The 12,596-nt window shown below is 23.3% G+C and overlaps 1 protein-coding gene across 2 annotated transcripts; it reads left to right on the top strand.

The window, feature by feature from the left end:
• The first annotated feature begins 4,968 nt into the window (after positions 1 to 4,968).
• Positions 4,969 to 11,910, top strand: LOC113561101 (ubiquitin carboxyl-terminal hydrolase 8-like). Of its 2 annotated transcripts, none has more exons than XM_026967322.1 (15): positions 4,969 to 5,201; positions 5,306 to 5,410; positions 5,475 to 5,696; positions 6,413 to 6,667; positions 6,729 to 7,063; positions 7,121 to 7,335; positions 7,417 to 7,518; positions 7,578 to 7,676; positions 7,739 to 7,825; positions 8,652 to 8,882; positions 9,070 to 9,174; positions 9,236 to 9,457; positions 11,174 to 11,307; positions 11,366 to 11,554; positions 11,632 to 11,910. In XM_026967322.1, the coding sequence occupies exons 2-15, from the start codon at positions 5,313 to 5,315 to the stop codon at positions 11,726 to 11,728; spliced, it is 2,391 nt and encodes a 796-aa protein (XP_026823123.1). In that variant the 5' UTR covers positions 4,969 to 5,201; positions 5,306 to 5,312; the 3' UTR covers positions 11,729 to 11,910. The 2 variants fall into 2 exon arrangements, with proteins under 2 accessions (XP_026823123.1, XP_026823124.1); XM_026967323.1 differs by having other exon boundaries at positions 7,417 to 7,506; positions 11,632 to 11,909.
• Positions 11,911 to 12,596: the final 686 nt, after the last annotated feature.

Genomic DNA, 12,596 nt, shown 5'->3' with positions numbered 1-12,596 from the left:
TTCACATAAAAAAAAATTTGTTTATGATACTCTGGTTTTAATTTTAGAAATGTATCATTTTTTTAAAAGTTATTTAAGTTAGGATGTTGTCATGAAAAAAAGATTGAGAACCACTGGCCGCTGGTTTAGTATAAAATACTCATATCAACTCATATAGTCATAACTCATTAATTATATAGCTATAAATATAATATTCTGATCAGCACTGCAGGCATTCTGGCGACTTGTCTATGTTAAAATAAATGATAATTTTTAAAATATAAACATAATTATAATTAAAAGTTACAACTTCAATCAGTCAGTTTTCAGAGTACAATTATAATTTTCAATAACCTCTAACTGTATTAAAAACTATATAGGTACAAGTACAATTCATTCACCAACTTAGGATTTATGAATGACACATTGCCATACTAACATGCCTTAGAATATTAATTTGAAATGTTAATATTTAAATTGACTAAAAACTGTCATTTAATAGTATTAACAGTAATCATGTAACTCATTTTTACTACCAATGGAAATAATAGAGATGGAACTTTTAAAAGAATTTCAAATGGATTTAACTAGTTGCGCAGTTAAATACTTACAGCTTAATAAATTCAGAATTTTAGATTCTGAGCAGAGCGATGAATGTATTGATTTTCAGATTTTACTAACATATGTTTTTTTTATTTTGTGAATGACTGGATGTCACACAATAAGTTGTCAATAAAATGCTTCGATTTTTAAAAATAAGAGTAACTTGATATCAAATTGGATCTAGTTTTTACTATAGAGGGGTCAAACTTAAAATGTTCATTTACTTTCAAATTTACTCATTTTTATAATCGAAAAAATAAACTAACAAAAAATTAAGGAAAACACGTTATTTATTTTAAGATATTATTATATATTTATATATACTATGAACATACTTTTGCTGTGTTACGTAATTTACAAAAACATACAATTTCAATTTTGAGTTATATACAGAGTGTCCCGCAAGGATTTACCCATTGCAATATCTCCTGAAATAATGGAGATATCATAATTCTGGTTTTTATTAATAAAATTCACAGGGACAAGAACCACAAATATTTCATGTTTTAATTTATTTTTGTTTTGGTAAAAAAGTTACAAAATGTATTTTTTTTATTTAATTATTTAAAAAAAAAAAATTGAAGATAGCCATTTTGTAAAGTTTTTTTTTCTGAAAATATTGACGTTTTAACATTTTAATTTTATTAATTTTCTAATTTTTAATATTTTTTCTAGTTTCGAAAAAACTGCGAATTATTTAATACGATAGTGCCATAGTGGTATCATTGTATCAAACATGTGGCCCGCGTGCTCGTACGGCTAGCGAACGGGTTTCAGTGTGGCTCGCAATAAATGTCATATTTTATTTCTTCGATATTGTTAAATTTTTAAATAAAGTTAATAACTATTGTACAAAATATCGATTTGTACATTTTTGTTATATCTAGTATTAGATACGGTTATATTTTAATAATTATAATAAATAGATAAAACAAATGCATTTTCTTTACTTTGAATTTAGTAAAAAAAGGTGTTTTGTCCGCCAAAGTATAAATACGTAATAGTTAATATTTTATGGCTTGTTGGTAATTTGAGTATGGCATAGTCCACAATTTAAATACCTAATTTAATGTTTTGATATTATTATCTTGTCCCATTTTTTGGCAAGACATAAACATAATAATAATTTCGCAGTTTTTTCGAAACTAGAAAAAATATTAAAAATCAGGAAATTAATAAAATTTAAATGTTAAAACGTCAATATTTTCAGAAAAAAAACTCTACAAAGTGGCTCTATCTTCAATTTTTTTTTAAATAATTAAATAAAAAAATACATTTTTTAACTTTTTTACCAAAACATAAAAATAAATTAAAACATGAAATATTTGTAGTTCTTGTCCCTGTGAATCTTATTAAATAACCAGAATTATGATATCTCCATTATTTCAGAAGATATCGCAATGGGTAAATCCTCACGGGACACTCTGTATATGTTGATATAATATGGTTTACAATTTTAAATACATATCATTGAATGATAATTAAATATTAATTATAATTCAATATTTTCGGTAAAAATTATATCAACATACTGTACTACTAAAAGTAAAATAAATGGCTTAATAAATACTTAGTGATAATTGATAAGACTGACACTATGACAAAACTGTCTTCGCTCAGAATCATTTTTCGTATACAATGATATATCATTGAATTCAAATTTAACATCCATAATAGTAACCTAACTCGGCACCTAATATTCAGTAATCAGTATAACGTTACCCACTTACCTACCTTTTTTTCAATTAAGTATGAATTTTGGGTGATGCAAAAAATACATCTTAATTATTATCTAGATATTTAAATATTTAAAATTTAAACCTTTAGAGTTAAGATCATTTAGTTTGTTATATAAATATATATTTATATTTTTATAATACATCTATATCGAATTTATTTTTATTTTTATAACTTCTTATAAACATATCTCTAGTACTATCTACTGTATCATTTAACACATATTGTACACGTCATTACTTCAATTTATATTTTAATAAATATTTCCGATTCTATTTTAAATTGTATTAAGAATAGTTTACTATATCTTGAATAGTTTTTAACTGATATAGAAATACTTTATTATTAATTAAAATTATTGAATTTTATAAGTACTTATTTAAAATTTGACTCAAATTATTTTTATTTTAATATTCTATCTTTATCCTATATTCTATAGGACGGAGTGGTACACTAGTGGCGTAGCCAGGGGGAGGACTGTAGCCCTACATGCCATTAATTAAATTGTGTATAATGCTAACAAGTAAACCATTTTTAAATATGACATCCACAGTTCATCATAAAGTTTCCAACCTATAAAAACTTAATATATTGGGTTTAGTACATTGGGTATTACTTGCAAAGTACTATTACAATCATGAAAAAAATTAAATAGAACGAGTACCTAAACTACCTGTTTTAGAAATTATTTTATTCAAAATATTTGTTATTTATATCTATTATAGTTTATAATATGTAATATACATTTGTAGGTACTTACTTTTAGCTTTCTATAAAAAATATAAAATATTAATAATAATAATGGATATGTCAAAAATAATATTTTAACATATTGGTAGAATTTGTAAGTATGTAATTGTTTCATTTCAGATTCGGAGCAGAAAAACTTATAGACATTTAAAAATAATATTTTAAGCTTTTTAAAATGTTCATAATACCTACTTACTTAAAAATTTTTAAAATATAAAAAGTATTCGTGAGTCATAGGTGAGGCCATAAGTTATTTTTAGTTTGATAGTAGGTATTAGGTAAGTTCATTATAATACTTTTTTTTTTTGAATCGGGGAACTCGCTATATAGTGGTTTTCCAGTGTACATTGTTATTTGGATGAAACAAAAAGAAAAGTTTTAGGGAAAAAAATCTCAAGGAAAAAAAGTAGAAATTGGAATATTTTAAATTAAACTTACACAATCACTCTGTAAAACCGCTAATGTTTTCAAAAAAAAAAACTAGTACAGTTATAATAATAATAATAATTAAGAAATAATAATACGCAATAACTAATAAATATATAAAACAATCATTCAAAAACAATAATAGCCAAAAATGATTATAAAATATATGTCAGGAAAACTTTATACGTTTCAAAATAAAAAAAAATCATAATTTATTCATTTTATCCGCAGTTTTCCACAGCAACTTAACGTATATCGAATATAAACAAACTATAAGTGGAAGTCCATTATCTATAAATGTATAATATTAAGTGAATAGTAGATTTTATCATTTTATTTTTGGTTTTTTACACCAAACTAATATATTATAAGCTTACATCATAAAATATCATACAGAGTGATTGTACAAATTGTATTTAAAGTATTCTAATTTGTACTTTTTTGCCTCCGAGACTTTTTTCCTACCATCTTTATTTGGTACGTCACTTCTAAATCATCTACTTTGATTATCACAGTGTTAATTATATCTTTTTCAACAAAGTGATCGTCACAAAATTTATATCTTTGATTTAAAACTTTATTAACACATTTTTATTCTTAGAAACGAAAAGTCTAAATTTAGTGTTTCCCATATAGTTTTCAATGCTGCATTTGTCTAATCAAAGCGACATGTTGACTGAAAATTGTTAAATTAACCAAATTCAAATGAATAATATAGTTAATATTGATCAATTTTCAGTTATGAAGTATAATTTACAAGGCTCAAAGCTGTAATTTTATACATTTAACTTTATAGCTTATATGATTAGTGTATAACACTAACAATTATTATTAACAGTATATTATACTGTAATATTATTCACGAATTAATAATGCACAAGAGTTAGTATATAAATAATACACAAGATCGCGCTAGAATTTTTGGCTCACCGTGAAGTCAGTCGTGCTTAAGTTATTACACGTTCATTGCATACCCTGAGATATAGAGTAATAATTATAAGTATAATATAATTAATATATACATATATTACTCTGTGATTTTATACCTAAACGTTTATTATCTTAATCGTGGGCGTGCCCAAATATTTTAAACTGATAATACTGGATGGCGGGCATATGACCCATTTTGGTGGACAATTATTTTGATATTTTCCCGGGTAGCAGTGCTACCAGAAATTGTAATAATAAATTTACGATTAATAATTTTATGGTTTTTGTTATTAGGAAAATTGTTTTAAAAACATTAAAAACAATGACTTTTAATTTATAAAACTTTAAAAGATCATAATTTTTATCAATTTATTTAAAAGTTAACCAAACCTATTTTAAATTGTAAATATTGTGGTCTACCAATACCAGTTGTAAAACTTTAAAAAAACACTGGTTTGGGGAGGGCTAATTTTTAACACTATATAATACAAATACACTGACGACTGGCCTTCTGATATTATCATTTTAAAATATTATTTAATAGATATCTACTGAGGAAATTGATAATGTCAAAACTTAAAAGCTTAATATTTATTATTTATTGCACTCTTCTCTTTGGAATTATATTCAGTGTCTGTTTGCAAATGAATATCTCCGATATCTCGTAAATAATTAATTTTTAAGATTACAAACCGTTGTATTGAAAATAAATTCTGTGAAGATCATTGCTTAAAGGGCATATATAAAGAACTAAAAACGCCTCATCAAAACCAAAGGTAAGCAATGTCCTTCAATACTTTTAATTTTAACATTACTGTATCTAGATAGTATAACAATTTAAGCTATCACAATTAATAATGTTAATGTACATAATGTTTAGTCAAATCATGAGGAATAAAAAAGACCTTTACGTTGCAAAGTGTTTAAAAGATTTAAACATGATGACAGAAATACCAGAGAAAATAAAGGGTTTGAATGTATTATCGTAAGTATAAACTACTAATTGAAAACAAATATTTATATGTATATATAATTAATATTTTTTACAGACTAAAAAGTAAAGCTGAAATGTTGTTTGAAAATGCTATGACTGCAAATAATGATAATGATGAAGAAGTTGTATATATTTATTTAATGCGATATTGTCAAATTCTACAATTTATGAAAAAAACTTTTATTGATGATACAAATTATATCAATTGTATGTATAAACAAAATTTAAAAAAAGCTTTAAATATGCTGACCTATATTAAAGACAGTTTGGAAAAAAGGTACGATTTTCTGTTGATCTTAATTATAACATTGTGAAAAATCAATTATAAAAAGAAACAAACAATTTCCTAAATAAGAAAAAAATATTTTATAAATCATTTAAATATATGTATGTTAACAAAAGAATGTTAGTGATTATATACCATTCATTAGACTTTTCATATTTTTTTCTATCTTTATGTGACATTTATTCTAATTAAATTTTCTAGTATATTTAATTTTATACTTAAAATTTTACTTATTTTACATTTTATTACAAATTATATTAAATTATATTTAGGTATTATAATATATTTCCAATTTCTATTTCTAATATTAATTAATTTTATAATTCATCTTGAATCTACTTATTACAAAAAAATAATAATTGGACACTAAATTAATATTAATTATTTATTAATTAAAATTATTATTTGGTATTACTCAATAAAATGTGATACTTATGATATCAATGGCAAAAAATAAATATTAAATATTAAAGTGTTTTATGGATTTATTAATTGTAGTAGAGTAGAACACATCTGGTGTTAAATTCTTGTACAAGCTTTATAAATCTTGGTCTCCTATAAACAATATTTTATAAATATTTACTATTGGATCTCTTAGTATTATAATTATAGAATCTAATTAGGTATGTTGATCATTAGGTAATTAATATAAAGAAATATATTTTAAATCTTTTATTATTTATTAACTAATAATAATATTATTTTAGGTATAATGATAAAACAATTGAAGAAGATAATAACAAATTACCTAAACATTCTAACCCAAAAGGAAAACAATCTGAAGAAAAATTAAATTTTGAATTTGAAAGTACGATAACTAATGAAAACTTATTATATCTGTTAGAAAATACAGATAAAAAAAAGATTTGTTTACTTGATACAAGACCATCAGAAATCTTTTATAAAAATAAGATCATTTCTTGTGATGTAATTAACATACCAAAAGAGAACTTAGTTCTAGGGTAAAAATTACAAAATGTTATAATATAACCTATTAAATTAATTAAAAATAATAATTTCTAGTTTAACACCTGCCATGTTAACATCCAAATTAGAAGAACCATTTAAAAACATATGGACAAATAGACACAATTATAATTATATCGTAATATTAGATCAAGGAACAGAAGATATAGAAGATGATCAAAGATTACTTAATCTCAGAAGTGCCTTACTTAAATGGGATCCATCTTGTGATAATAGCAAAAAATTAAAGTTTCTCAAAGGTGGTTATGAAGATTTTAATCACTTATGTCCTTGGGAAACTTCTCAAAATAATATGACAAAATTAAATAATGATGTTGAACCACTTTCGGATATAGAATTGGATCCAGAACCTGAATATGAAGAACCTAGCAGTAATAAATAAATAATATTTATTTTAACTAAACTTAATTTTGTTTTTTCATTATTAGATAAGCAAATTCAGTATCCATCTTTAGGCACTGTACAGAATGATTTGGCCAAATTAAAACTTAAATCAACTCTTTATAATGGTTTAACAACTGATATTAAATCAAAGTTGGATCATAAAGATAATTATTCCAGTGAAGAAGAAATAGATTCTCAAGAATTAACTCATATCCCAATTAACAGACCCCAATTACCCATTTTTGATAGATCTACAAAGGTATTAACTATTAAGATAACTAAATATGACATAAAATATCTATATAATAATAAATGTTAACATATATTTTATAATTTTTAGCCACATGTTAAAATTAATCAATTTAAGAACCCAGAGATCATTAAACCATTATATAAAAATAATGACGAATTGGATGATGAAAATAATGAAGTATTGAATTCTGTAAAATAAATTTAAGAAACAGACTAATAAATTATTATAACTACTGTTTGTTTCTATAGTTACCAAACAATATTGAACAACTAGAAAATAGAAGATTATCACTAGAAAATAGCTTTTTGGAAAATGTTGATTCTTATGTACATGAATACAAAAATCAAGTATTATGCTTAATGTTTTATTTTTTAGTATAAATATTTAATAATAAATAATTTTTTTTTAGGACTTAGATTTAAACTCAATTCCGCGTGTAGACCGTTCCACCAAGCCATCAGATGATTTACTAGTAGTTTCTAGAACAAAAATCATTGTAAGACTTTTATATTTCTAAACTACTGTATTCAAAATAACTTGAAAAATAATTTATTTGCTTTTATAAATTTGGTAACTCTATTAATGTATTACACTCATTATCCAGATGTAATTCAAATTATGATTCAACTAGTGAAATAAATACAATTTGTATTATTATCATTATAAAATTTTAAAAACTCATTCAATGAAAAGTATTCATTGCTAAACAATGGAAGTTTGGAATTTGGAATACTGATAATATGTCCTCGTGACAGCTATTTATACAGAGAATATATTAAATTTATTTTATTGATTGAAAATATAAATTAAAGTTTTTGGTTTCTAACCATTTGGATATAAAGTTACAATTAAATATATTCTGGTTCAAAATATTTTAAATTAAAAATGTAGATTTACAAAAAAAAGTGAGATTATTATGTCAATTTAGATTAAAATTATTTTAATTTTGTTTTTTTATTTCAAAAGAATCGCTTATCATAACAATATTTATATTATAATGATATCTAAGTTTTTTGAAAAATCTTTCAATTACAAATCTGGCATAGTTACTATAATCTTGATTTGGTTATGTTAGGGGTTATATTTATAACAGTTACAGCACAGCAATGATTTAATGAGATACACCTGATTAAAATTTTGAGTTTGTGGTACACTGAACTTTAAATCAGTTTGAGGTAAATCTGTTGGTAGGTTAATTAAATTTTGTTGGCTCATAAACAAAGCAAGTTTGTGCTGCTACTGATTCATACTGTAAAAGTTATATTTCCAATAATTATACTTGCATCATATTAATTTTTACATTTTTTTTTTTTAAATTTTAGGGAGGCGACGGGTTACGAGGATTGCAAAATTTAGGAAATACATGTTATATGAATTCAATACTACAATGTTTAAGTAGCACTGAAGATCTTGTAAAATATTTCATGAACATTTATAGTCAATTTGTGAACCATAAAAGTAGAACAAAAGGTTTAGTAGCCAAAGAATTTAGTAATGTCATTAAAAACTTATGGTCACAATCTGGCAGGAGTTTTCAGTGTCAACAATTTAAGGTTAGAAAAATGATTTGATTACACAACATATAATTTAACTATGTCAATTAAAATTTATATTTGTATTAAATTTTTTTTTTTATAAGTGACATAAATATTAAACTTACATAAATTAAAATACAAAATTGAATTTATTAACAAATTTATTTACATAAATATCAAAATAATTATTTCAAAAAAAATTTAGGATAGTATTGGAGAATATAAAGATATGTTTAAACACTATGATCAACAAGATTCTCACGAGTTTTTAACTATTCTCTTGGATTGGCTTCACGACGATTTAAATCAAGTAAAATATTATCACTTAAATTATTATCATTGTTTTATAATTTATATTATCTATGTTTTAGCCAGAGGATAATAGAATTATTTTAGGTGCTTCAAAAGAAACAGGTGAAGAAGATTGGGGACATTGGACGAAAGCAAACAATTCTATTATTCAACAACTTTTTTATGGTCAGCAAAAGTCCACAGTGTCTTGTGACACATGTTTTGAAAAGTCTGTTACTTTCGAACCATTTTCAAGTCTTAGTCTACCATTGCCATCTGAGAGTAACAAATGCACTCTTTCAGTAAGTATTATTCTTAATATTCATAATTATATTTTTTATTTTATCTATTATAAGTTATAAAATATCTGAATAACATGAAACATTTTATAACATCATATTTATATTTTGATTTTAATAAAACATTGAACAAATTTAATTACTTCCCAAATAATATGCTATAAGAAAAATTACTTTTTTTAAATTAATTTTAATTAGAAAATGTAATATTCTAAAATATGTACTTAGATATGAATTTCGGTTACAAACTATTTTTATAACCATTTAAAAAGTTGCATATTATGTTTTAAAAAAAAATATTAAATTGTGTTTATAAAACAAACATTATTGTAAAAACTCCAGACATTATTTAATACCAGTGAGTTTAAGTTTAACTTAAAAAAAAAAAAAAAACTTAAAACTCAATATATTTTCAAATAGCTAAAACAGATCACAAAACTTTAAAAAAAAAAAAATAAATAATTTTCTCAAAGTTGTAAAAAAACTATAAATTAGCAAAAATCTGAACAATTATTAATTTTGACAATTAAATAAACAATTTTAGATTCAAAATGGAGTGATGAATGTATTGATTTTACAATGATGTGTGTTTTTTTTTTCATTTTTGTGTCGGTCATCATGTTTTGGTGTACTAATAATACTTTGATTTTTGACTTCAGCCCCTCTTTGAAAAGAAAAATTCTTCTAGTTGGTACTTTGGGGAGTCTAAAGTAAAAAATTTCCAGTAGTTTTTATAAGCGTCAGGATAAACCCTGAAAAAAAATAACAGAAAACCGGGAATTTTTACGCATAACCACTTTTAGACAAAATCGATTTTTTGATTTTGCTGTACCTAGTTCAAAAACAAATCATTGTAAATACTTGAAATTTTCACCAAATGTTTATATTAGCGTTATCTATTTTCGATTAAATTTTCAAAATATTTTGACTTTTATAAACTATTTATAAACCAATGAAATTTTTTATTTTTCTAAATTTTATTTCTTGAAATGCCGATAAAAAAAATTTGGCTTTCTAAAAAATCTTTAAAATTTAATACAAGGTTTATTATAAGTTCTACTTATCGTAGAAAAAAATATCAAAAGTCGTTAGTCACAATTTTTGTTTATAAGCATTTAAAGTTCAAATCTTTACGAAATAAAACAAAATCGCAAAAATTTGCAAGGAATTTTGAAGTTGAAAATTTATAAAAATATTGTGATTTATAACTAACGTTCAAAAACCTAATACAAGGTTATCCATAAGTTTTTCTTCAAGTAACTGTAAAAAAAATTTCAACGTCAATATAGAAAAAATTGTATTAGCGTATGAAATTTAATTTTTTACGAAATCGCGTAAATAAACGAAATATTACAATTTAAATATAGGTAATAATATAATATATCCTACTAATTATCATTGACTGACAAATCATCTCCGTTCAGAATCTTTTTTCGTATACAATGATACCCGTCATTGCATTTAAATTTAATATAGTGACCAGTGACTTACTCTCCATCTCTACCATACAGTAGAGCAATACCTACTTGCCCGCCTTTTTTTTATTAAAATCAATCCAAAAAATGCAAGAGCCGTATCCTCTGTTTTGATGTAATACTTTATTAACCTATAAACTTTCTTAATGTTAAAATATTTAAATGTATAACTATTCTAATAATTAAAGTAATATTATACTATGTTTGTGACTAATAAAATTAAGATATGATATAATGTTTTTAGGATTGCCTACAGTTATACTTGAATGGTGAATCAATATGTGGTTGGCATTGTCCTAGATGTAAACGCAGCAGAGATGCTACAAAAAAATTAGACATAATGAGACTACCTCCATATTTAATTATACATTTGAAAAGGTATTTTATTGATTTTTTTTATAAGAAATAAAATTATACTAATTATTTAATTATTTAGATTTTCAAGCAATGGGTACAAAAAGAATTCAAATGTTGAATTCTCTAAAACAGATCTAGATATGTCAAATTTTATTAACGGATTAGAACACCGTAATTGGAAGTACTGTTTATATGGTGTATCAAATCACTCTGGATCACTTGATGGTGGGCATTATACAGCTAGTTGTCTTAAAAAGTCAATAAACAAGTAATCATATAGTTATTTAGATTTTAAATATTATGTATAAACTCTAATAAACAATCTATGTGTTATTTATTTTACAGATGGTATAAATTTGATGACATCCGGGTGTATGAAATTGATTCTTCAACTATTTGTTCTTCAGAAGCTTATATTTTATTTTATTGTAGGAAAAATTAATTTTTGAATTAATAAAACTAACATGTATCATGTATGTATAGTTTTGTTTGTGTTTTGTACACAAATAAGTATTTTAATATGACATATTTATTTTTGTTATTAGATGTTGATTTGTTGATATTTCACACTACCGATACTAAATTATTTATTTATAAATAACTTTTATTTTTTTACAATTTGTATACAACAATTTTAGTTTAATTACCATGTCCTATGCTTTTTTGACAATTGGTTAAAAAAAAATTAAATTCTAAATAATAAATTAGTTAAGTAACAGTTTAATTAAATTATATATAATATATATTATCTTTTCTCCTTCCTAAAATCCTAACATAACCAAATACAAGTTTTTTTGCACTTTAAAATATCTTGTATTAATTTTTCTATAAAATTATATTAATACTAATTAATAATTATACACAATACAGTATAGTATTAATAACAGTAGTCCATGCTTACCTACCTATTTACTAAAATTCAAGTTGAGTATACTGTACTTTGTGACAAAATTAAGCAATGTCTTTATTAGAAATGTAAACAAAATTGAATTGCCAAAAATTGCACGTCCTTGATATAAAAATAATTTATTATTATTCATAGTTGTAACTTTTAGTAGTAATAGTGATAATAATAGCAATATGCTAATACAGCTGTAGAAGCTGAATATAGATACTTATAACATACCCACTGTCTGGTGGTGGTCAAATGAAAACAAAAAAAGTATCATACATATAATATAAATTACACAAAAGTAGTTGTTCTTGATAACAAAAATCATTAAATTCCTAGTTGATTTAAATATTTGAAATTTTGAAAATGTGTTAAAAAATAAGATAGGTACCTAATGAATATGATATTGACATATTGT

Source organism: Rhopalosiphum maidis, chromosome 4 (assembly GCF_003676215.2).
Source record: "Rhopalosiphum maidis isolate BTI-1 chromosome 4, ASM367621v3, whole genome shotgun sequence".
Classification (NCBI taxonomy): Eukaryota; Metazoa; Arthropoda; class Insecta; order Hemiptera; family Aphididae; genus Rhopalosiphum; species Rhopalosiphum maidis.
The sequence above is the reverse complement of the archived record's forward strand: the minus strand, read 5'-3'. Positions and strand labels throughout refer to the sequence as shown.

Coding starts and splice junctions, on each gene's coding strand:
- LOC113561101 (XM_026967322.1), top strand. CDS start 5,313: ATGAGGAATAAAAAAGACCTTTACGTTGCAAAGTGTTTAAAAGATTTA. Junction 5,411..5,474: donor AAGGGTTTGAATGTATTATC/GTAAGTATAAAC, acceptor TATTTTTTACAG/ACTAAAAAGTAAAGCTGAAA. Junction 11,555..11,631: donor CTTAAAAAGTCAATAAACAA/GTAATCATATAG, acceptor TTTATTTTACAG/ATGGTATAAATTTGATGACA.